This window comes from Typopeltis vanoorti, chromosome 23 (assembly GCF_054136105.1).
Source record: "Typopeltis vanoorti isolate ZY-2024b chromosome 23, IOZ_Tvanoo_1.0, whole genome shotgun sequence".
Lineage (NCBI taxonomy): Eukaryota > Metazoa > Arthropoda > Arachnida > Uropygi > Thelyphonidae > Typopeltis > Typopeltis vanoorti.
The window spans coordinates 78,385,707-78,412,408 of record NC_143571.1 but is presented as its reverse complement, the minus strand read 5'-3'; the positions used below and the strand labels follow the sequence as shown (position 1 = coordinate 78,412,408).

General features: G+C 33.6%; 1 protein-coding gene across 1 annotated transcript in view; it reads left to right on the top strand.

The window, feature by feature from the left end:
* Positions 1-26,702, top strand: part of Rpt3 (26S proteasome regulatory subunit Rpt3) — a 112,947-nt gene that overhangs the window by 5,256 nt on the left and 80,989 nt on the right. The window contains exon 2 of the mRNA XM_090412589.1: positions 418-504. Within this exon, the coding sequence (XP_090268715.1) occupies positions 418-504 (87 nt within the window). The remainder of the gene's footprint in view (positions 1-417; positions 505-26,702) is intronic.

The window sequence follows — 26,702 nt, the reverse complement described above, 5'->3', positions numbered from 1 at the left end:
AAAGATGTGTACAGTCTCTAATCTCCTGTTTCTCTGGCTAAATTTAGTATTCTGATTCACTTAGATAAGAAATCTTCTGGTTAACAACTTCTATTTATTTATTTTGTTTGTTTGTTTTATATTAATATTCTAAACAGAATGCAGCATCATAGGTCACATGACTTAGTTAGCTCATTAGAATTCTCTTTTAAAATGACTATAAAATAAATATTTTAACAGAGTGAGATGTTGGAGTCACTGCGAGAAGAAAGACAAATAATTAGAAGCAATGATACATAAATATTCTTCAGTAGAAGGTAAATGTTGCAGTAATGAATGGGATTAGTTTTTGTGCATTATTACCAACAGGATAAACATACTGTAATATGTCACTTTATTTAAATGCCATGCAAGATATTACATTAGTTTAATTTCCAGGAAGAAAATGTTACTACAGAATCAAAGCCATTGAGTGCAGTTTTACCAGAAGAAGTAGACCAAGAAGATTTATATACAAAATACAAGGTTTGTTTATGTTTGCTTTCTTTTTTGGTTACTTATAAAATGAAAATTGAGAAATTTTGGTAAAATACAGTGACTTTTAAACTGTGGAGGTAACCTTAGTCGCACTGGTGATGTCATCACCAGACTATACTGTTATTTTTGCATAGTTCCTTGAGGGCACTGAGTTGGTAAGATGATGGGTTCCTTCTTTGAGTGAAAAGTTCAAGAAAGAATGTTGACAACATCATGTCTATTGCTATTAGCTATTTCTGGAGCCAAGTAACAGATCCTATGTTCAATGTTGAAGGTCAGGTCTAGCGCTGATACATGTGTGAGAACTACAAAAAAAATTGTTGCTGAGACTATGTTAAATTGTGAATGAAGATATTTTATATATTATAAATACTTCATTTACATTTAATGTAATCCACCATGTCATAAGCAAGACTTGTAAATATCATTTGTTGTTAGTCTCTTGCTTGTAATATATTATTCATATAAATGCTTTGAGTTTTGTTTGTTATTAATTAATTATTTAATCTTAGAATATGTAATAGTAATGAAAAGACTACATAAGAATGTCATTCGTTATTAAGTTTATTCTGTAAAAATTATTATATGAATTGTGATATATCTTTTTTATTTCTGTAAATAAGAGTGATTTTATGTAATTCTTCGGATTGGATTTGATTGGCTGCTGAAGGAGAAACGGAGTTTATTTTAGTTAGCTCGTGCTGAGAATGTGAGCTACTGCTTATAAACAGAGAGGCCAGTGGATATAAGCTGAACTGGTTAGAACCAGAGTTTGGCGGGAAGAAAGAACGTAGTTGATTGGAAAACGAAAGAAAAGAAGAGGAAGCTTTAGAGATGGCATAGAGACTGGTTATGTGTAACAGAAAGGGGAGTTGATATATGCTGTAAATCAACTACAAAAGGACTGGGGAATTAATAGGCATCGTGAGTTACTTCCATGGGAGTTCTTATACTACAATATTTTCCATGGGAGTTACTTCCATGGGAGTTCTTATACTACAATAATTAATACATAGAAGAAAATAAGGAATTAGTAGATAACTGAAACCTAGTGCATCAAGAGTTGTATATTTCTGTGTCTATAATTCAGTTATTATAGTGCAAAGTTTCTTTAGAATTGTGTAGCCATAAAGTAAAAGTCTACAAGAATTTCAAACGTGCCTATGTGAATTCGATGTGTAGAAGCAGTAACCCAGAAAGAGTTGTCCTTTCTGTAACCTGTGGAGCTATAAATGTTAACTCCGTTGGATATATTTTAACCTTAGCTGTGGTGTTATGTCGATTAATGGTCAGATGTTAGATGTACTAAAGTACTTTCCCCTCAAAATAATAAGTCTCGTGTTGTTCTGTTGAGTGTTAGCTGACTGAGAAAAATTATAGTGTAGCCTGTCATAAGATTAATTATTGTAACATCTGGAAGGTCGAACTTTTAAGAACTATTTTCAACTTGATTGACTCAACATAAAGAACTGATAAATGAATGTTTGATAATTTATGGATTGTAATTATTCTGAATACTTTAAACTGAGCTAATATATTTATGATGTGATTCATCCAATTGGTTAGCGTGAAATATGTCAGAGAAATACTAATGCTTTGTGAATTAACAATTGTTAATATTAGTCATAATCCTCAAACCTAATTGAGAAGTTATTAATGTATGAATGTGAATTCTTAATATTTTAATTGGATAACATTTTGCAGATAGATATACTTAAATATATGTACTTTTCCACATTAAATGTTTTCTTTTGTTGAGTTAAACTTGGTGTTTGCCTGATTTTCTTTCATTGCACCGCTCATAAAATTATTCGGTCCTTTGCGGAAGCCTTACATACTAGTAATAACCTCGGCCTGAAGATAAAGTGATAATATAAGTTTAGTTGATGATTGATTCCTCTATATTATTTAGACTAGTCTGAATATAGGATGGCGCAGTATAATATAAATTTCTTTATATTCAGATGAGCAAACAATGTAAAAGTAAGAAATACGACACAACAAAATGGCGCAGTCGACAGGATGTGATTTCCCTAGTGTAAATTAAGTAATTGAATTCTTGTGTGATAGTAGAAGAAGTAATCCTTAAAACCTTTATAAAAAAAAATTTAAGTGAATCACAGTGAGCAGGTGAAGAAGCAGCATCAGGCAAAGAAAAAGATTATTTTAGAATTAACATTATAGGATTTAAGTTTGAAGCTGATAGATTAATAGGATTTAAATTTGAAGCTGATAGATCCCATACTGTTACTTCCAGTACGAGAATGGAAGATAGTGAGTTTTTCCTCAATTTTCGGGAGAAGAATCAGATGATGTACTATCTTTTTTTTCTTTCGTTATAAAGCTTAGGGAAACAACAAATTGGACTGATTTTCAGTTGCTAATTTTACTCAGAACCAAACTAACAGGCAAAGCAAAACCTTCCTACATTCCTCCCCAATTCTAAAAGTAACTTTAGATTACAAAAAATTTAAAGAATTGCTAATCTTGGAGTTTTCTTATAAAAAGGGTCCCATGCAAACTTTGAGGTAGTTTTACACATGTGTGCAAGGTGACAAGGAAAATATAACTAAGTACTTTAATAGATTGTTGTCCCTGAGGAAAACCTCATCTGGAATGGATCACTTCTAACAGTTTAGATTGGGATTACATGACAAATTAAGGTAAGTAATCTACAAAAAGCGAGCTAAAAACTTTGAAGGGTATTATAATTAGAAGAAATAACCCAGGTTTCTTCCATGAGACAATTATTAATGCAAGACTGCAATACTGTAGTCCCCTCCTCTTCAATTCTCAAGTGCAATTTAGAACGTTCTCATGACAGAGACACTGATTATCAAGAGCTCCTCAACGGCAATAAAGTCTTACTGAATAAAAAGGCAAGGATAGAGGATCACCAGTGGTACAGAGGGAAGAGAAACCCTTATGTCAGATATAAAACAGACAACAGATCCTGATTTGATAAAATATGCTAATCATTATAAAGGAATAAATCCCCTTCTTCAAGATATCCCACAGAAAAAAGGAAATGGGCCAGATTCAGTGAGTTACAATACTACAAGATGCAAAATGTAGCAACAGCAGAAGTGAAGAGAAGACTACCCTTGTCACTTGTACGAGGATTAGTTGAGGAAATCCCGTGTGACATATTGCTCGACACTGGAGCTCATGTATCCATCATTCCCTTTTCCTTGGCAAGAAGGTTCATTGATAAGTTCCCTGATAACACCACCCGGTTACAAAATCCTGTGAAGATAATCGGAATTACTAAGATTGAGATGTTAGCAATTTTGAGAGTGAATGCAAGACTCTCCATACCCTGTTTTCCAGTGAATTTCTCACATGATCTCCTTGTTCTCCCGGAGGTTGCTGACACAAGTGACCAAATCGTTTTGGGTCTCGATTTCCTGGAGAAACACCGATTCATGTGTGATTTTACCACAGGAACTATATCACTGTGTGGAAAGAAGTATCAACCAAAATTTAAGACAAGGAATGAAAGGAGAGCATGTGAAGCACTAGAAATAGAAGTAAATCCAGAAGAGGAACTAAATGTTAGATAAGGGAAGTTGTTACTTGATGTCAGTTCATCGAGGTCTGAACAAGATAAGATAGAGATCGGAGAGTTTATTCATTTGATGTTCCAGTATTATTCTGGTGTTTTTACCGAGGATATTAGTTCATTGTCCTGCACTAACAAGGTAGAACATGCTATCCAGATCACAACAGAGTCACCTGCGTATCTTAAACAATATCAGACCCCCCCCCCCCTTAAATACCTGGATAAACTTCAGACACTGCTACAAGACTATGAAAAGGCTGGCATCATTGAAAAATCAAATTCCCGATGGAACAGCCCCTTCATATTGGTGGAGAAACTTAATGGAAGTCTGAGATTTATACTGGATTTACGTGAGGTTAACAAGGTCACCAAGCCCATTGATTTCCCTCTATGCAACATCGAAGAATTGTTAATAGGTCTGGAGGGAGCACAATACTTATCAAAATTAGACCTGAACTCTGGCTATTTTCAGATTCCCCTTAGGCAGGAAGACAGGAAATACTTTGCCTTCACCACACTATGGCAAAAGTATCGACTCTGTCGACTTCCTCAGGGAGCCAGAAACTCAGCCATGAGTTTTCAGTGCCTAATGAACTCTGTTTTCTTGGACATGTTAGGGAGAGGAGTCATATGCTTCCAAGATGACTTGTTAATCTGCTCTCCTGACTTAAAAACACACAAAGAAATCCTGCTGGGTGTTCTAAACAGGATGAGCAAGGCACAACTCTCTTTGAAATGCTCAAAATGTTGGTTCTTCATGAAGGAAGTTGAGTATCTGGGGCATGTTGTAAGTGAAGCTGGAATAGTCCTCACTCAGGAGAATGTCACTGCCATATTAAAAGCGAGAATCCCCACATCTGTAAGACAGGTTCGGAGGTACTTAGGAATGATAAATTTCTACAGAAAATTCATTCCTTAGTGCTCAAAATTGATGGAAACTATTATAAAATTAACCAAAAAGGGAGTGAAGTTTTCTTGGGGGGAGGAACAAAGGTATGTCTACCAATCCTTGAACTTGGCCTTGACTAAATCGCCTGTCCTCACTTACCCTAAACTTGGAAAACCATTCTACCTTTCAGCAGATGCCTCAAATGACACCATTGCATCTGTCGTAGAACAAGAGGAAGGGAAAAAATTTAGGCCTATTGCTTTCCTCAGCAGGAAACTCTCATCCTCTGAAAAGAATTATTCAGTCATTGAGAAAGAAACACTGGCAATTGTGCATGCCCTCAGAAAGTTTAAGTATATGTTGTTGGGACAGAAAGTCATCCTAAGACCGATCACAAATCTCTATCTTTCCTATCTTCCATGAAAGATAAGAATCAAAGGATTATTCGATGGGCTCTGGAGGTGCAAGAGTTTCAAGTTGAAATAAATTACATCCCAGGAAAAGACAGCGTAGTTGCGGATTACCTATCCAGATCATTAGACACTGAGCCAGAGGAGAATAACTGTTCAGATAGTGGGATAATCAGCTCAATACATCAAAAGGGATGGAAGAAAACAAGAACACACCCCCCCATCTTCAAAATTGGGAAAAATCCATCATCGTAGAAGCCCAAAAACAAGACCCAGTATGGAAGGGAGTATATCAAAAGGCTTTGAAAGATGAGAAACTCACAGGAGAACATTCGTTTCTTCATACATTACACATAGACAGTGATGGTCTTCTGTTATCAAAACAAGGCATCACTGGAAAATGGAAAGAAAAAATATTAGTTCCGACAGTCATGATCCCTTGGGTGCTACATACCTTTCATGATGCAGATTTAGCAGGTCATCAGGGGTTTTTTAGAACCTGGAATAGAATAAAAGATAGATACATGTGGAAGGGAATGCGGGGGGGGGATGTCGAAGCTTATGTGGCCTCATGCCTATTGTGTCAGAAAAGGTCAAACCATGGTGGAAAAGCCCTCCATCAGCCTTTTCCCCCATGTGTCCTTTTCAAGCTGTGTTAATGGACATCATTGGTCCTTTTCCAACTAGTTTGAAGGGAAATAAATATATATTAGTTGCGATTGACATGTTCTCCAGATTCCCAGAGGCCACAGCTATGAAGGACCAAACTGCACAAACCGTTGAACACAAACTATTCAAATTGATTATCTCCAGAATACGGAATCCCCCAAACTCTCCTTTCAGAGCAAAGCTCAAACTTCACAGCTGAAGTCATTGCTGAAAATAAAAAAAAAATATTCACCACTCCTTATCACCCCCAAGGCAATGGAATGTGTGAGAGGATGAATAAAACCCTCAAACACACATTCTCCAAACTAGCTAGCAGTCAAATATCGAACTGGAATGATTACCTCTCACACACCTTCTTTGCATGTAGAACTGCTCTTCATGCAGCCACCAAAGAGGCCCCAGCTGTTATATTATATGGGTTTGAGCAGTTGTTCCCCAGTGATTTTCGAAGCTCGAGAGCAAACACAGGATTCCCAGACATTGATGAATATCTAAATAATCTGATAATGGAAAACAAAATTGCATACGAGTTAGTGGCAGAGTCTAGTAACAACAGTTTGCAAAAGGCAAGGGCATATGCAAACAAACTAAGGAGATATAAGGATTTAAAACCAGGGAACCTAGTCCTAGGACAACAACAACCCAGCAACAGGAAGGAAGATAAACTAGCGAAGAGTACTGCAGGACCATATGAAATTATCGAAAAAACATCCCCGGTGAACTTCAAAATAAGAGAAACATTGTGCCAAGGGAAAATGCTTACCGTTCATTCAGATAGACTAAAGTTATTTAAGAACAGACCTGACCGACTGGTTTGTCTTGGGGACTCAATAGAAAGGGTGTTGTGGAAAAAGAGGAAATCTCTCAGAACAAATAAACACTGGAAAGGCACTGACGAGGTTAAGCATATGAACCCAAGGAAGAAAAGATCTAATATTCAAGAAAGGGAGGAACAACCTGTCTCGGATGACCAATTCTCTAGTTATAGATATAGGACTTATGCTATCCCAGAACATAAGGATGACAGAGCTTTAAGTAAAAGAAAAAAAAGGGAAGAATGTATAAGTAGTGATGTGACAGGGAAATTTGTCCAAACTAGATATTATTTAAGACCTCGAAAGAAAGAAGTAGAAAGTCTGAATCCTGCCAGAGATTTATGTAAATAGAAAAATTTTTCCTCAAGGAAAAATTTTTCAAAGAGAGAGAGTGAGCCTTTGTTAAATTGTGAATGAAGATATTTTATATATTAAAATACTTCATTCACATTTAACATAATCCACCATGTCATAAGCAAGACTTGTAAATATCATTTGTTGTTAGTCTCTTGCTTGTAATATATTATTCATATAAATGCTTTGAGTTTGGTTTGTTATTAATCAATTATTTAATCTTAGAATATGTAATAGTAATGAAAAAACTATATAAGAATGTCATTCGTTATTAAGTTTATTCTGTAAATAAGAGTGATTTTATGTAATTCTTCGGATTGGATTTGATTGGCTGCTGAAGGAGAAATGGAGTTTATTTTAGTTAGCTCATGCTGAGAACGTGAGCTACTGCGTATAAACAGAGAAGCCAGTGACTTCTCTGTTTATACGCAGTAGCTCACATTAGTATAAGTTGAACTGGTTAGAACCAGATTTTGGCAGGAAAAAAGAACGTAGTTGATTGGAAAATGAAAGAAAAGAAGAGGAAGCTTTAGAGACAGCATAGAGACCAGTTTGTGTAACAGAAGGGGGAGTTGATATATGCCCTAAATCGACTACAAAAGGACCAAGGAATTAATAGGCATCGTGAATTACTTCTATGGGAGTTCTAATACTACAGTATTTTCCAAGTGGTTTGTGGAAGAATAGTTCAGAACCGAAGTTAATACATAGAAGAAAATAAGGAATTAGTAGATAACTGAAACCTAGTGCATCAAGAGTTGTATATTTCTGTGTCTATAATTCAGTTATTATAGTGCAAAGTTTCTTTAGAATTGTGTAGCCATAAAGTAAAAGTCTACAAGAATTTCAAATGTGCCTATGTGAATTCGATGTGTAGAAGCAGTAACCCAGAAAGAGTTGTCCTTTCTGTAACCTATGGAGCTATAACTGTTAACTCCGTCGGATATATTTTAACCTTAGCTGTGGTGTTATGTCGATTCATGGTCAGGTGTTAGATGTACTAAAGTACTTTCCCCTCAAAATAATAAGTCTCGTGTTGTTCTGTTGAGTGTTAGCTGACTGAGAAAAATTATAGTGTAGCCTGTCATAAGATTAATTATTGTAACATCTGGAAGGTCGAACTTTTAAGAACTATTTTCAACTTGATTGACTCAACATAAAGAACTGATAAATGAATGTTTGATAATTTATGGATTATAATTATTCTGAATACTTTAAACTGAGCTAATATATTTATGATGTGATTCATCCAATTGGTTAGCGTGAAATATGTCAGAGAAATACTAATGCTTTGTGAATTAACAATTGTTAATATTAGTCATGATCCTCAAACCTAATTGAGAAGTTATTAATGTATGAATGTGAATTCTTATAATATTTTAATTGGATAACATTTTGCAGATAAATATACTTAAATATATGTATTGTACTTTTCCACATTAAATGTTTTCTTTTGTTGAGTTAAACTTGGTGTTTGCCTGATTTTCTTTCATTGCACCGCTCATAAAATTATTCGGCCCTTTGCGGAAGCCTTACATACTAGTAATAACCTCGGCCTGAAGATAAAGTGATAATATAAGTTTAGTTGATGATTGATTCCTCTATATTATTTAGACTAATCTAAATATAGGATGGCGCAGTATAATATAAATTTCTTTATATTCAGATGAGCATCAATCAACAACTAACCAAGTATAAACAACATAGAAGTAAGAAATACGACACAACAGTATTAACATATTTAAAAAAGATATAAAATTAAAAAGAATTGTAACAAAATTTATTTTTAAGAAAGTTTTGTAAATAAAAAAAAAAATTATACAGAAAAACAGAAATATTTTCAAATGAAGTTAGATATTCTAAACTTACAGTTGAGAGAACTGAGACACTTTAATATCCTAAACCAATTAATGACTTGTTGTGACTCTTTAACGAAACCATGCATAAAAGTTTGAAAAATAAAATACCATTATCAATAATATTGCGTCGTTTTTACAAAAGTTTTACAGCTCATCCCAGTTTTGAGCTGAAATGCTTTAATCATCTGTTCTGAAATCTTAAAAAGTTTCGATAGCAATAATGTCACAGTGATGTGGTGGTAGTCTCAAAGCTAGGAATCCATGCTCTTTGAGCATCATGTTGAATTTAAATAGTTTAGTTTTGGTTGTGTTTCTTTTGGCCAAGTTGAGCAATTCAATTTTTTTTTTCATATGTGGTGAATGAGAAATGTTATTTGCAGAGAGCCAATCCAGATTGACCAACTTCCTATTAGAACAATTTGGAACTTTGTTTAATTGAATGGAGTGATGGAGCATTATCAATTATAAACAGCATTTTTAGGAAGGTTTGAAATCAGTTTTTCTTCTGCCCACTTTTCAAAGAAATGCAGAATTCATTTGCCTATGGTAATCTCTAGTAGTTGAATTGGCTTTGTAAAGTAAGTTTAAATTCAGTAAAAAACTCATTTCTCCAACTGCACACAAAATTATTATGTGCTGCAAGGCATTTCTGGTTTGTAACACTCCACATTCTTTATTCTTGAGAGACACTTGTGACATTAAATTAAGAATTATAAACACGTTAACACAAGAATATTTTAATGTTCAAATATTTGGCAAACATTAAAATATTCTTGTGTTAACTTGTTTATAATTCTACATTCTTCTTTAGATTGCCAACATTTTCCATAAGTTAAATTATTGTCAATCCAAGTTTCATCTAAACACACAGTCAGTCTTTTCTCCTCCATAAAATGTCGTATTGCTCTCAAATACTGCATTCTAGATAAAACAATGTCACTTTGCTCCATGATAAGTTTCCTTTTCTTTTGTGACTTTTTGAATCAAAATCTGATTTCATTAAGTATTTTCCTTAGTTTCTCTTTTCCAAGCAGAATTAAATTTTTCTTTCAGCACAGGAATCAATTTCAGAAAAGTTGGCATTTTTTTTTTCTTTTCTCGTCCACATAAAATTCATGAATAGTTCTTATAACATCTACATCAAAATCATTCAAAGCTATGTTTGTGATGGTTTTTTATCTCTAGCACTTTTTAGGAGATTTAATTTTGCTTACCTTCACCGTTTGATTCCCTACAAATTCTTTTAACAGTCGACTCCAATATGCCTGCAATTTCACTTGCACATTTTGTGACATGAGAAATTGCAACAAGGAGACTGGCTTCTAACAATCCTTTTTTGCAGAATGTCAGCACATTATGCAATATTCTTTTGCAAGAGCTACTGAAAGGTTTAACACCAGAACTTGTAGGAAACATTCTACAGTCCACTCACCATCTTGGATACTCACCTCTGAATTCTCTCTAATGCTTCCTCACCTATTTTGAGCATAGTAATCCAGATGTGGGTGTTTCAAGGGCCTTATAAAGAGGAATAATAACTTCCTTATCTCTTGTTGTTAATGTGTTCTTAAATAGTCAAGTAATCTTATGGGTAACCTTAGCAATATGTTCTCTAAACTTTAACTTTTTAACTATATGTCTACCACCACCCCTAAATCTCTAGCTTCACATATTTCATTGAGTATAGTGCCATCAACATAATACATGGTTGTAATCGATTTAACCCAAAATGCATAACTTTACATTTCTCGACATTAAACTGACACCCATTATCTTTTACCCATACTTACAGCTTATTGTAATCATCTCTCCATATTGCCTTGACTAACTATTACTGTACATAATTTTGCATCATCAGCAAACAACTGAATATTTCCTTTCAGGTTATTTCCTATATCATTTATTGTACAAACTAAGCAGCAATGGTTCCAGCACACCACTAGTCACCTGTTTTCGCCTCGATTCTTCCCCTCCATATACCACTTTTTCATATCTGTGCAACAGCTACCCTCTTATCCACTTAACCAGTGTCATATATTCCCATTTGTTCTAATTTGTGTAGCAGAGTTCCATGTGATATTCTGTCAAATGCCTTTGCAAAAACCAGTAAAATCATCGTGTAGCCATTTCCTTTTTCTAGCTCAACTGTTACTCTATTATAAAAAGTTGATAAATTGCAACACCATGTTGACCCTCGTACAGTGTCGTATTTTTATCTACCCATTCTTGAATTCTCATTTTGACTCATTTTTCTAATACTTTTAACCACCACACCTGAGATAATGATTGGTCTGTAATTTGCTACTGCAGTCTTAGAACCTCCCTTATGTAAGGGGGTTATTTTGCTCTGTTTCCACTCCCTTGGAACTCTACCAGAGCAGAGTTCCAAGAGTGGAAATTGAAGTAAATTCAATTTCTTTCTTGCATTTGATCTTTCTTCCTTCCATTCTATATTTCCATAGTCGATTCTTCATATTAGTTTCATTTGTATGATATTGTTGGTTTTACCAATGCTAATCTTTTTTTTTTTTTAAGAAGAAAATTCAAATTAAAGAAATCTTCTTTAGTATTTCTTTAACGTGTAATTTCCTCTTTTTTTTTAAAACTTTATCTGTTTTTTTTAAGTCTTGCTTAATATTTCTGTTCAAAATTTCACTCCCACCTAGCTATACAAGTTTGAATTCATGTTAAAATTTTACAATGCACATGCTAGAAATTTTATGAAGGAAAAATATAAAAGGTTAATCAATTATATTTACTAAACTGCATAAAACAAAAATTGAGACATAGTGCTCGACTAAAGTTAAAGCAGCTTTGGCCTTGTCAGATTGATTTATCAGTTTACAACCTCAGTGTCATAAGAGAATTCATTTATGTTAGAACACTAGTGTCTTCTTTATAGATTCTTTTAAGAAGCTTCTTTGACTTACACATGCAGATGACTTCAGTTGTCTTCCAGTATGTCCTATGTCCTGTAATCCTTAAGATAGCATGTTTTGAATTTAATGTTGGAAACCTGATACGTGATTTCGTCTTCTTGTCTTCTATCTTAGGACAGTTTGAGCATGATTAGTGAATTACTGCCATTTATTCCTGTCTTGTACAAGATTTCATCACCTTCTGACTTAGAGTTTGTAATGTCTGTAAGCATGTTATTTATGAGCTTCCTCTATGTTGTGATTGGTGTTTCTGTCCCAGGAAAAGCAGCCCAACACCTTTTATAAGTTTAAATTTACAAATCTGGAATAGAAAAGTGTCAAATTTATTATAATTTTTATCATTTTGAACTTTAGTAAAATGAGTGTCTTCATCATATCATATAGATGATTATTAACATTTTATTACAAATTAAACTATTTAATGACTTCGAATAAATATATTATTCATTTATTATGCATCACTTGTTTCTTTTAAATACTCTTTTAAATAATTAGTTGTTTCTTTCTTCAACCATCTGTTCCTTAGTCATATTGGTCATTATGTGTCTAATATGACTATAAATTAAATATGAATATGAATATATAATAAAACAGCTACACATAATAGACATTTTTATTACACTTATCTGTTATGTTAGGTTTTCACTCTAATGCCCTTCTTAGTAGGCATCTTGTTAGTTAAATGAAAACAAATTTCTACCAGTAACCAACTTTCGTGCTGTAGTATATGGTGAAATTATTATTTTTTATTTTTATTGTATTTTATTTTTTAATTTTGATCATATTTTATAACTTGTTGGTATGATAAAAATTATTATTTATAATTTTAACATTTTCACTTTAGTGCAAAATGAAAAAAAAAATCAATCTGATTTGGAAACATTTCAAGAAATGTAAAAATAAGGAGAGAAGCTCGGTGCAGTTATTGTCCAAAGCAGATTTCATGTGAGGGATCAAGTGCTAGTGGACTAATGAGGCACTTAGAACTTATGTGTAAATCACCTTTTAAATGAAGGGCTAAGGAAAACACAGAACCTTCAAATAGCTTAAAAATAATTAAGGCTGATCAGTTAAACTTTTGTAAAACAGGAAAATGAAGTGAAATTGGCCACCAAAGATGGAATCTCAATTCAGACAATTGTCAATAATATTTTTACTGACAGTTGTCTGAATTCTTTTTTTGAAGTTTATAAGCAAATCAGATTCAAAATAGAATTATATATTACTATAGAACCAGTCATCATCATCATCATCATCAAATTCCTGCCATGTACCCTCAAGGGGTGTACAGGATATGACAGTACTACATGAAAAAAATTACATCATTACTAACTTCCTATCTACAATTTTCCTCCAACTCAGTCTGTTACTTGTCAAGACTCCAACATTATCAGATCTTATATTTCTATTGTCTAAGGCACTTTGTACCGTATCAATCCACCTATATCTTGGTCTTCCTCTGGGTCGTTTTCCTGCCAACCTGGCAGAGAACACTTGTTTTGCTAATCTTTCCTCTCCCATTCTATTTAAGTGACCATACCATCTGAGATTAGCTCTGCTAACGCATTCCTGGATGCTGACAAAGTCAAGTTCTTTCCTAATATCCTCATTTTTAATATGATATTGCCATTGATGCCATCTGTTCACGCCTCTAATCTTTCTCAGGACTCTCATATCTGCGGTCTCTAGTCTTTGGTCAAGTGTTTTACTTCTGACCCAGCTCTCAGATCCATAAGTTAAAATTGGTTTGAACACAGTCTTGTATACAGCTAATTTAGTGTTTCGACTAATTTCTTTCTTATTCCATATGAATTTATTCAATTGACTTCCCACGATACCAGCTTTGCTGATTCTGTTGTCTATTTCTATATTTAGTTTACCATCTTCAGTAAAAATTGTGCCTAAGTAGCTGAAATGTTTTACTTGTTCCACAGGTTCTCCATTCACAACACAGTTGACATTTTCAATGATTCTGCCTATTTTCATTGTCTTTGTCTTTTTATTGCTGACTTTCATACCATATCTATTACAACAGCTATTCAATTTAGTCAGAGAATCTTGCAGACTTGTAGCGGATTTATTTAGAAGTATAACATCATCCGCATAAAGCAAAGAGCTGACATTAACATCTCCAATTTTGATATCAGGTTTAATATCACATTCCTTCATAATGTGATCCATATAGATAATGAATAACAGAGGGGATAATGTACATCCTTGTCTCACACCAGATTTAACATTAAACCATCTTCCTATACTTCAATTCTAACTGCTGACTTACAACTCAAATAAAGACTAAGTATTGCTTGATATAATGCCCCATTGACACCATATAACTGCAGCGTATTGAATAGCTTCTCTCTTGGCACCTTGTCATATGCCTTTTCCAAATCGACAAAACTTAAATACAGATCTTTGTTATATTCTTTGTTATAATTTTGTTATATTTGTTATATATAGAACCAGTCAGATATCTTAATTTTGGACTTCTATGAAACAAAAAATAGTGCAAATATCAAAAATTAAAGAATTAACGGAATTGGATCATTGCTTTAGTCTCACTTTAGATCAGAAGAACACTGCATTTGAAATAAAAGATATTTCGGTATCGTTGATCATTCAGATGATGCAAAAATTTTAAATTTAGGATTAATTCATATATATAGAAAAATGTTCGAATTTTTTCGAATTAAAATGTTTTAAATTTAGGATTAATTCATATATATAGAAAAATGTTCATCAATTATTATTCAAAATATTGTAGACTTATGAATACAGGAATATAGAATAATTTTGAAAAACATATTGACTATAAAGGGTGATACCAAAATTTGGACATGAAAGCTCGGTTGAAAATTGACTCTGCCTTAATTATGCCATTTATTTAGCAGTAGGTCACTTTTTGTGAGCAAAATTGTATAGTCCTAGGAATTCCCAGAACTTAGAAAATAAATGTGTCAAGTCCTGTCCTGGAAACAGGAAAATAGCTGGGACTCAGAAACCATAGTTGTGATCCTTTCAACCATCTATTGCCTTATTCACTGGCATTTTTAGAGTCATTCTAAAAATGCAAATAAACCATTTCAGCTGTTGTTTGACATTATCCATTATTATGTGTGATCTGTTTTTATTAAGTTTCCAGAAACATTTCATTTTGAAGTCTTTCTGTTTTCTTTTAGTATTTGTCTGATTGTGCATATGTCAGCTCATGGATGGTGGAAATAATGATTGCATCATAAAACTTTAGTTTCAAGTGGTTAGATAATTTACTACTTTTCAGTATTTTTTTATTTTATTTATATATTTATTTTTTTGTAATTCAATCATCATTGTCCATCCTATTGAAATTCTCCATATAATTGGTGCCTTTAATTTTCTTGTGATCAGTGAAGCAGGTAAAACTATTTATTTGTTTTATTACTCAATGGTTTATAATTAGTTTCTACTTCTTCTGTCTTTCTTCCTGTTAGTTTTTTTATTATAATTGATGAGATGAGAGCGATAATGTTGCATGACTTCTCTCTTCATATTGAATTGCTACATATTGATACCATATTGTACCATTGCTTTTAGTGTTCATAATATGCAATTAATATTTTCATGACCCATAAATATTCTAGATATTAGAAGTATTTCATTATCTGTATCTTTATTATTCAGGATTTTGAATAATTTATCTTTATGGGGTTGGATTGTTGAAATCAGCAAAACAGTAGTAAAGATCAGTATCTTTTTTCCCAGGCTATTTCTACATTCTTTGTAGAATAAAAGTAGACTTTAATTTTTTTTAAAAATCCAGCTTGACCTTCTCGATGGATTGTTTGTAAAAAAAAAAAAAAAAAAATCAGCTAACGCCTTTTTGTTCCTGTATATAGGGAGTAGACGAGGCCGTTTTTTAGCCCTATCTAACTTTTGGAGACTGAGTGGGCAGTTCAATCTCCACTAGAGAGCCTGTGTAGCTCAGTAGAAGTGGCGTTTGCACTCTACAGAGCTTGACTGCACAACGAAAGGCATTTGAATCTAATCGCCAACTAGAGGAAATTTTTCCAAGCCTTTTCTCGACCGGTTCCAGATTTAGTCAATCTCTGGCACAGGCTAGCGGGTTTTTCCTCCCGGAAACCCGGTATTTTTGTCCTGTGAACTCAAGAAAATCTGCCGTCGAACCCACACTATTTTCAGACATTAAAAATATTGTGTTAGGGACCACCAGATGGCGGCACTTACTAGCTGCCTTCTTCACTGCTTGCCATTAGTTAGTGATAGCCTTGGGTCAGCTATCTCTGATTGGATTGGATTGTTTGTATATTTTGGTTTTTCAATTCTGCAGAATTCTAATAAAAAAAATGTATAGATATTATAATATATTGATTGGAGAAGTTTCTATCTTTTATTTAATATTTACTTAGCTCCTGTGTAGGTCAGTGGATGTGGCGTTTGTCAACCACCGCGCTTGGCCGCACGAAGGAAGACTTGGTTTCGAGTCTAGTCGGCGACTAGAGGAAATTTTTCTAAGCCTTTTTTCGACCGGTTCCCGAGTTTGGCGATCTCTGGCACGGGCAAGCAGGTTTTTCCTCCCGGAAACTCGGATTTTTCGTCCTGTAAACTCAAGAAAATCGACCGTAGAACCCACATTATTTCAGACATTAAATATATTGTGTTAGGGTTAGGGACCACGAGATGGCGGCACATTTGAGCCGTCTCTCTTCACTGAGTACCGCTTAATTAGTGATAGCCTTGGGCCATCTGTCTCTGATTGGTACCAGTGGAGATTGAACTGCCCACTCAGTCTCTAAAAGTTAGATAGGGCTAAATGGCCTCGCCTACTCCCCGTATACGGGGAATAAAAAGGCGTTAGCTGATTTTTTTTTTTTTTTTACTTATTTACTTATGTTTCTGTTACTGTTGTTACTGCACCTTTGTAATATTTTTTTCTTAAATCTGTCTATCGATTTCTTTATATATCTATCTATTTCTTTAGACTTTCTTCTATATTCTCATTCGTTAACTTTATTATACTTTATCCTTATCCGTTACCTTTATTATACTTTATCCTTATCCATTACCTTTCTATATAGTCAGTTAATCTTAATTCCTTTTCTCTACTTTCAGTATATTAAACCTTATACTTGAGATTTCTAGAAATTTATTTGATTATTCCAGACTGCACCACTAAAAATCTCTAATTGGCATTAGAAATTAATTATACCTCCAGTAAAGCACCTCTATACAGTTAATTACAGTCGTGGCTAACTCCTAACATAAAGTTTGTACCAAGGTTTAATTTCTTTCCTGCTTACAGTATCGGATTTATTTGGGAACAGTGCAGTTGCAAAAAAAAGATCAGACGTCACTTCTTATAAAAAAAACAAACATTTATTCACACTTAGTCAGTAATACAATGTATACACTTAAATGATGTTACTATCATTATCTCTCAAAGCTAAGCATCAAAATTTAAACATCACATAGAACAACTCTCAGGCATGTTATAAGCATCAAATACGTAACTCATCAAACAATTTTTTCTGTATATATCAAATAACTATCAGCCCATTTACAGTCTAGGAATTATCATGCTTTGACAAGTAAAAATCTCCAATTCTAACTTTCACAAAAAGAATGTAACACTCACCTAGCAATCAACCTTTCACACCATTACAATTCTAAATTATATAATTTTCTTATCAGCTCTTTTAAATCCTTTCAATGTAATACAATGCAAACTTAAACTTTAATTAACATCTTTTCAATTACTCTAAAAGCAGATTTACTTCATACGAATTAGTTTTCAATCTATTACATCTTTCAATCCTATGAATTCAGTCTATTCGAAACAGTCCTTCACATCATACGTTAAGAGAAAGTTTTCGACAAAAAAATTCAACTCACATTAATTCTTTCATAGGCACAATTGCACTTTAATTGTATCTTCTCTTCGGACTTATTCTGGATCCCCCTCTATTGTTAAAACTTGCTCTATCACTTCAGACGCATCATGGACACCGTGTTCTCCTCTGGAATTACTCACGGGCTGGAGCGCAATCTTTCGGCATAGTAGGCACTCAGACGTAGGGTCATCTTGGTCCTGGGCCACTCTACAAGGTTTCGCCTCCGATTTCCCTCCATGACTTCATCCGGGATCGCACGTAGCCCATGGATCGACTCCCCTCTTTTCTCCTGGCATCACATCTCTCCAAGTCGATCCACCATAGTTTATTCCTGACTTTTTATTTCGCCTCTCTGGACCTTGCACGAAGTTTCTTAGACCCCAAATATTTCCGCGCAAACTTTGAACTAAGGTCTGAGATCCCCATACCTATCACGTGCTAACTCCTTTCCTTCTAGAAAGTTCTGACTTCTGTCTCCCTGAAGAGTAGTTTAATCCCTTTTTCAGCATAGCATAACAGCTTTTGATGTATACTGCTTCTGCTATCAACCTTGACGGCAGTGTCAGACCGCTTTGGTTACAATGGGTTTCCATTCTACCCTATACCAAGTGATACATCAAATATATTTCGGAACTCTAAGGTAATTTCCCCTAAACTTCTATTTTTAGATACCTGTTTACTTTATTTTTGCATGTGTAATTCCTCTCGGCCTATACGGATGGGCATTTTGTATTACTTATGTAGGTAATTCTAACATACTTCTAATCTCTGAGGGATTCTCTTTTGAAATACACACTCATATATCTTTTATCTACAGAATCATGTAAATTTTCCTGGGCTAATATGGGCTGATATTATTGTTTACATCTCTTATATACAATTTTACAATTCTTTGAATTTTGGATGTGACTCCTGTAAAATCGATGCAATTGAACAATGTAAAAATTATGATGTTGCATCGAATTTTACAATATGACATTTGCGGGGGGGGGGGTGTATTGGTTCTTAACTCTTGTATTCTGGTCTCTGCTTTTCTTAAGAACAAGGTTATTTTTCCTATTAGCCAGAAAGAGAGAGGTTGTCAATTTCCAGTATTTCATTTGGTAAACTGCTTGACTTTTTTTTTCTCTAATCTCTGGCATTTTTATCTTTTGATGGATAACAAAAGGTTTGATCTTCTTCTTGTAAAAAAAAAAAATTATAGCATATATCGCCTATTTGTTTTATACCTCCAATAATCTAGTTATCAGCATTTTTCATCTATTTAATTCTAAATTAAATACTTGGAAGTCAGTGAAGTACTGATAAAACTAGTTGATTTATAATTTTTTAACCTTTCATGTGCTGTTTTTTTACATAAAAAATTATGTTTCGTTTAATTTATCTAACTCCCAAGCAGGGCTGCTTACGGTCAAAGCTGTATAATGGAAGAGACTACCATATAGCCTTTAAAGGAATGCAGAGAACCGATGATTTCTGCCCTAATGTCCAATCCTCACCTTCTTGTGGTGCACCCTGTTATGTATCTACCTGGATACTGAATGAATGAGGATGGGCTGGCAATTTGGGATTTAGCCGACCAAATTGTATTCTTATTGGCTTAAACCCAAAATATAAAATGATGATACAACATGACAGAATTTCATGCTGGCTGAGGTATCACCTGGTTAAACAACCCCCCCCCCCCCCATTGTTTTAACCAGGGCAAATAGCGAAAAGTCAGCTACTGGAATAAATCCTAAAACACAACTCAACATCACCAGAGTTCAAGATAGTACTATCAACATAAGAAGCGTGAGTGCAAAGAAATGGTGCTAGCTAAGGAATTGGATAAGTATCAGATCGACATAATAGGGATGACTGAAACAAAAAAGAGAAAACTGGTGAGATCTTTCTGAGCAATAAATACAAAATGTTATATTCAGTGAAGACAAGGAGTAGCCATAATATTCAACACTAAATATGAGGCTAATCTTGAATGGCAAACAATATCAAGTAGAGTGATGTGGCAAATATCAGAATTGGAAACTGGACAGTGATATTTATTTGTGCCTATGGTCTCACAGAAGGTTCTATTAAGTAGAAGTGGAAGAATTTTGTGAGGCTTTAGAGAAAGCAACTGACACAATGAAAAAAGAAAAGTTAATTCTTGTTGGGGATATAAATAGTAGAGTAGGAAATGACTGTCACACATACAAAAATATTTTGAGAAAATTTGGAGAAAAGGGCAAAATGGCAAATACCTGTTGGATTTCTGCTCAGGACATGGACTGGTTATCAGGGCCGGTTTTATCATTAGGCAAACCTAGGCAATTGCCTAGGGGCACTAAGACTTCAGGGTGCTGAATATATCAGAAATAATATCATTTTTTATAAAAATAATGATATTATTTTTATAAATAATTATTTATAAATTCCACATGTAGGTGTACGTGTGCTTGTGTGAGTATGACAATATATATATAGAGAGAGAGAGAGAAAGAGAGAGAGAGAGAGACGATGCATAGCGGCACCTAAATTTTCTTTGCCTAGAGGCATCAGATACTCTCCGACCGGCACTGCTGGTTATTACTAACACAATGTTCCAACATAAAATTGTGCACAAATTCACATGGAGAGAAGAGGCAAAGGAATAAGATAAGTCTAATTGACTATGTTATTGTTGATAGTGATGTTTTCTCCCTGGTGCAAGACATTAGAGTGTACAGAACAGAGGATTTGAAATTGGAAGTGATCACCATTTAGTCTTGAGCAGAATAAAATTGAATTTCATATTGAAAAGAAGAACATGTAAGAAACTTATAAAGCAAATAAAAGTTGAGCAGCTCCTCTCAGATGTGAACTATAGACTAAAATACATTATTTTAGTCTACATTATTCAAGAAAAATTTTGAGTTTGAGAACAGGGACCAAACCTTGGAACTTCAGTGGCAAGCCCTGGAGAAAACATTGATTGATTCAGCCCAGAAAGGCATGTGGTGAGGTTGTCTGCAAGTATAGAAAAAATCAGAATTCCATGGTAGACACTGGAAGCTAAAGAGGCAGTGAAGGAAAAGAAGAAAGCATATCAAATACGTCAGCTTGTGCTCTTAGAGAATACAGAGACAAATGTAAGAAAGCCAAACACTGTGTAAAACTAGATAAGAACATGGAAAATAAATATCAAGAAGGTGGCAAGATATTCTGGAGGTTGTTGATGAATCTCAGAAATGGAGGAAACAGTGCTGTAAAAGGAATTAGAGACGATAAAGATGACATTATCATAATCATCTGGAATTCATCCCTCTGTCCAGGCCTTCTGAACTATGCAGTGCAGCCACTGTAAGACTTTTATACCTCCATACTTGAAGTAGAAAAAGCCATCAAAAGCCTGAAATGTGGAAGGGCAACAGCAGGAGTAGATGATATTCGACCAGAAATGCTCAAGTATGAAGGTATAAAAGTCTTACAGTGGCTGCACTGCATAGTTCAGAAGGCCTGGAAGGGATGAATTCCAGATGATTGGAGTAGAGCTCTCATAGTACCCATATATAAAAAGGGAAATAAAACTGAATGTGAGAATTACAGAGGTATTTCTCTACTGAGTTTCACTCAGTAGAGAAATACCTCTTGTTTTGCTAATCTCAGGTGGTATGATCACTTAAACAGAATGGAAGAGAAAAGATTAGCAAAACAAGTGTTCTCTGCCAGGTTGGCAGAAAAAAAAACCAGAGGAAGACCAAGATATAGGTGGATTGATAATGTTGGAGTCTTGACAGGTAACAGACTGATTTGGAGGGAAATTGCAGATAGGGAGTTAGTAATGGTGTAAATTTTTCATGTAGTACTATCATATCCTGTACACCCCTTGAGAGTACATGTCAGGAATTTGATGATGATGACGAACTCCCAAGCATTACTGATTTGTTTACTTTTAGTTCATCATGCCTTGGCATTTTTCACAGTATCCTCCGAATTTTGTCATTTCCCACTATTTACTTTCACAGTCATTCTAGACTGAAGTTTTTACAAGCTTAGCTACTGTTCAGATTTCATCTCATAATGCTGTTGTCAGATTTAAATTAAGTTCTCTCTCTTACACATCTATCCTGTTATTTATGTGCATATGGTGTGTTATTATAGTTAAAAAATTTCTAGAATGATTACTTCCTTTGTGCTTATACCATAATTTTTCAAACATTTTGAAATTACCTCTTCTGCAATTCTTACTCTTAAAAATTTGAAGGGAAAGAAATATGTAAAGAGATCTAATTTATCGTTACATATATTAAGAAGGATATGTTTTACATTTTTATTATCTCCTGCTAAAAATTCTGAAAGCATACCATTTCAAAGGAATTGTGATAAAGGGATGGCAGTTATTGACTAGTCTTTTGTTTAAAAAGGTCATTCCTATTGCCAGTAAGTGAATATTTCTTTCTGGGCATTAGTAGCACATCAGTGATCAGCACTTAGTTCATATATGGTCATTATTATTTATTTTTGTATTTATTTATTTATTTATTTATTTTGTTCATCTTCAGAACCAAAAAAGAAACTCTTATCAACATTAATTTACAGTTGTCTGATCATTGCAACAGAGACACAGAAGAACAAGAAAATTATGAAGTGACAGAAAGGAATAGCAGATAGAGAGAGTGAGAGATTTGCAGATTAATATTTGGAAAAACAAGGATACAGTGAATAGTAGAAGAAGGTAAGATGATTTTGTGGAATAGGCATGGTTTCCTCTTAAAAGTGAGAAGTGTTGTAAATCATGCTTTCAAGTTGATATATTCAGTTTGTGCCTTGATGAATTTTGCCTGATTGGTCCACTAAGCAGGAGCTGTTGAAATTATTTCAAGTGCAGGAGATTCTGAATGGCACTTAGAATATTCTTATCTTCAGCTCTCATGTCACCTTCATCATCATTGATTCCTTTTACAGTACTCTTTCCTCCATTTTGAAGTTTTTTTCAGTTGCCCAGAATTTTATCTTTCACAAATTATGAAGGGGAATTATTTTTATTAATCCGATATAGAGGCTGCAAAACTTAAATCATCAGTGCCATATGTGAATAAGTATACTCGGTTTCCAAGAAAACAACTGATGTTGAAGAGGACTTGTCAATAAATTTTCGATGTGATGTAAAATAACATTTGTGAGGTTTTCTGATAATACTTTTATATATTATTAGAGTATTATTACGTAGCACCTCAAGTCCACATCATCATAGGAGGTCATTATACAAAATCTATAATGATCTAAAATCTACATGAACTACCTTCAGCTACATAATCCATCATCAGCACTGCCACCCGATACATAATCCATCATCACACTGTTCGTCCGTTACCCACTACATCGTATTTTTATCTGTTATTTTACATCACATCGAAAATGTGGTGTGACTGATTTCAAAATGTGGCTGATTTTGTCCCACAAAATCAGCCACAAAATCTGGCTGATTTTGTGGGACAAAATCAGCCAGATTTTGTCCCACAATCTGGCTGATTTGCCTGTTTTGTGGGACAAAAAAAAAACAAGTTTCTAGGACGATAAAACCCTGCTACTTCCACGTGAGAAGATTGGCTAACTAACCTTAATTTGAAAAAGCCCATGTAAATATTTGTTTCATCACAACAAAAACTCCAATTGGATGAATTCCTTTATAGTTGTCTAATTTCCAACTTTCACTTTACACATAACACATAACTTTACAAAGTGTATGATTATAAATCACACAGATGACTACAAATGAATCACATTTCAATTATTTGTTAATATTGCATTCAAGTGTAGCAATTTTCAAACTTTTTAAATTTATTATTTAATAAATATCCAGAACCAATTTCTAGAATTTTTATTTTTCAAATTTCTTTGGCTTATGTGTGTGTTAAGAAAATATCATATTCTGGTAGGTATTATCAAGAAATGTTCAGGCTATATAATAGTCTGATACAGTTAAGGATTTATTATTAGTTTCCAGTCATGTTTTATTACCAAATCAATCTGTTACTTGTCGGGTCTTCTTCAATATGATCACCTTTTACATTTCTATCTTGTAAAGATACTGTTAACTGCATCCATCAACATCTAGGTTATTGTCTTCTCTTTTTTTTTTTTTTGCTAATCTTTGATTTTTCCAATTCTGTTTAAGTAACCTTTCTTACATATTACCCAAATACTGATAGTATCCAATTCCTTCCTAATATTATAATCTACTAACTGCTGTTAAGTAAAAGAGATTGTAGTTCTGCTAAATACAAATGATTTTACTAGTGATATATATATAGTATAAGATGATTACTGGATGAAGCAAAAGCAAAAAGCATTAATTTGTTATTGAGATATGATAGTAGTGAATTAAGGAAGACTGTAATAATGGCAAATGGTTTGATGCATATAAACTTAATAGAAAGAATAGAATAGATGTGAGTTTTTGGATGTGTGAAGCGAGTTCAAGGGAAGAATGGATTTATATAAGAGGGATGGTTTACATTTAAATACATTTAGTATCAGAAGTCAAGAGAAATTATTTATTGGTATGAGACTTCATACGGAAAGGTAGGGAAACTAGATCATGATGAGCAGAATGGGGAAAATATGTGCTTAATTATGAGCTGATTTTGTGCTTGTCTGGTTCAGACTTCTTTCATATGTGCAAGGATGGCCACATAAGTGAGGCATTAGATACGAAAAGAGATCTACAAGTTGTCCAGTTGGGTCATGCATGTTACAGAGGTGTGCATACAAAAAAGCCTGGAGGTATATTATTATTAGGATGTACCAAACCATGATTTGGCTGAATACCAAATATTTGATTTGAAATTTGTGCAAAGCACCAAATATTCAACCAGAGCATAGTGAATTACATTTTATAAACAAATGTTTTGAAAAAAAAAATATATATATATATACAGGTTAAAAATTGATAAAATATTTTAATGAGTGTATTTTTGTTCAAAACGTGTTTACAAAATTTAATTCAGAATGTTTAATTAATTCAGTATACTTTGGACAAATATTCGGTGCCTCAGCCAAATTGCAGGATAAAGGATATATTTATATATATATATTATATATATAATATATATTTATATGTACTCCTAATTGCATTCCTCTTAAATTTTTTTTTCTATTACTATTCTGTCACTTTTCATTTAGCAACCTTTCAAAGTAATTACCACAGACATCTAGAATATATTTGTTTAGTTTTCATGTTTACTTTTATTGCTTCTGATTCCTTTTATAGTACTCTCCCCTCCTTTCATAAGCTTTTTCAACAGCTTGAACATTTTGCCACCTTTCAGACATTTAGTCTTCTCATGACTTAACTACCTTTATAGATTTCTTTGCTTTCATGCATTCTTTTTCTTGCATTATTCTCTCAGAGCATATGCTTACTTAACTGCCTCTTTAACTTCCTAAGTCCACCATGGAGTTAATTTTTTTTTTTTTTTTTTTTTTTTTTTTTTAAATCTGTCTGAGTCTGTCACTCAATCTTCAAGAATTGGTTCTTGTTTTACAACTCTTTCATTTTTTTTTTCTTGAATAATATTTATATATTTGAGTCTGCAATTGATCTCTAAAAGCTGCTCAACTTCGAATCTTAATCTTTTTTTTAAATTTTTTTTATTTTCTTAATGATATTCAATTTTATCCTGGTTAAATTGAGTGGCAATCACTTATTTCAAATTCCCTTATGTATACTCTCTTCTAACTAGCACGAAAATATTGTTATCAACAATAGAATTATCTTTGAGACCTTTCTTATTTCTTTTGTCTTCTCTCCATATGAATATGTCAGAGCATGATATTAATAACAATTAGTCCATGTCTTGAACAGAAATCTGGCAGTACTTACTATTATTATTAGCTTTACTCTTTTCTCTCAATTTTCCCAAAACATGGATCAGTTTTCCCTTCTTTTGTTGAATCTTCTATAAGACCATACACAAATATACCTCATCAAATTTCCTTTTGATATTTGCCCACATCACTCGATTCATAACTGCCTGGCATTTAATATTATCTTTGTGGTTTATTATTGAATAATATTATAGTGCTCCTTTTTCCTGATCATTATTGCCTAAATATGGGCATCTCATATTTTTTATTTAGATTAATCTTAGCTGTTTTGGTCTTATTTGTTTTGATAAGACTGATTATGCCAGTGTTGTGCTTCTAATTCTTCTGCTAATTCCACTTCTTTTTCATGGATAGTTCTTATATTATTAATGCCTGTCTTGAATTCTGATTATGTTATGAAAAAGTTGGCTATTGGAATTAGTTCCAATAGCCAACTTTTCACTACTCACTCTGGTCCCTTAACTAAAACAGCAGAGACCAATGAGTACCCTACCTGACATGATATTTCATCAGGTTGTTTCACAATCTTTTGATTTAATGTAACATAGAATACAATTTGTTTGTATAAATCCCTAATTGACAACCCATCCTTGTTCATTCAGTATCCAGGAAGATATTTACTAATGGGGTGCACCATCAGAAGGTAAGAATTGGACATTGAGTAGAAGCCCAATTATTTCTTCGCATTCCTTATAAGATTATGTGGAGGTCTCCTCCCAGTTATCTAGCTTTAATTTTAAGCAACTACTTTATTATTTTATTTATTTGTCATCACCATTAAAATAGTGACCTAACTAGATGAATTGTTTTACTTATTCTCTAGCTTCACCACCATAATACAGCTGATTTCACCCCAGATTTATTACACCTCTTATTTAATTTGGCTAATTTCCCTACTTACCAAAGTGGATGAAATAGATAACGACCACCACTGCCTTAGGATTTTTAAG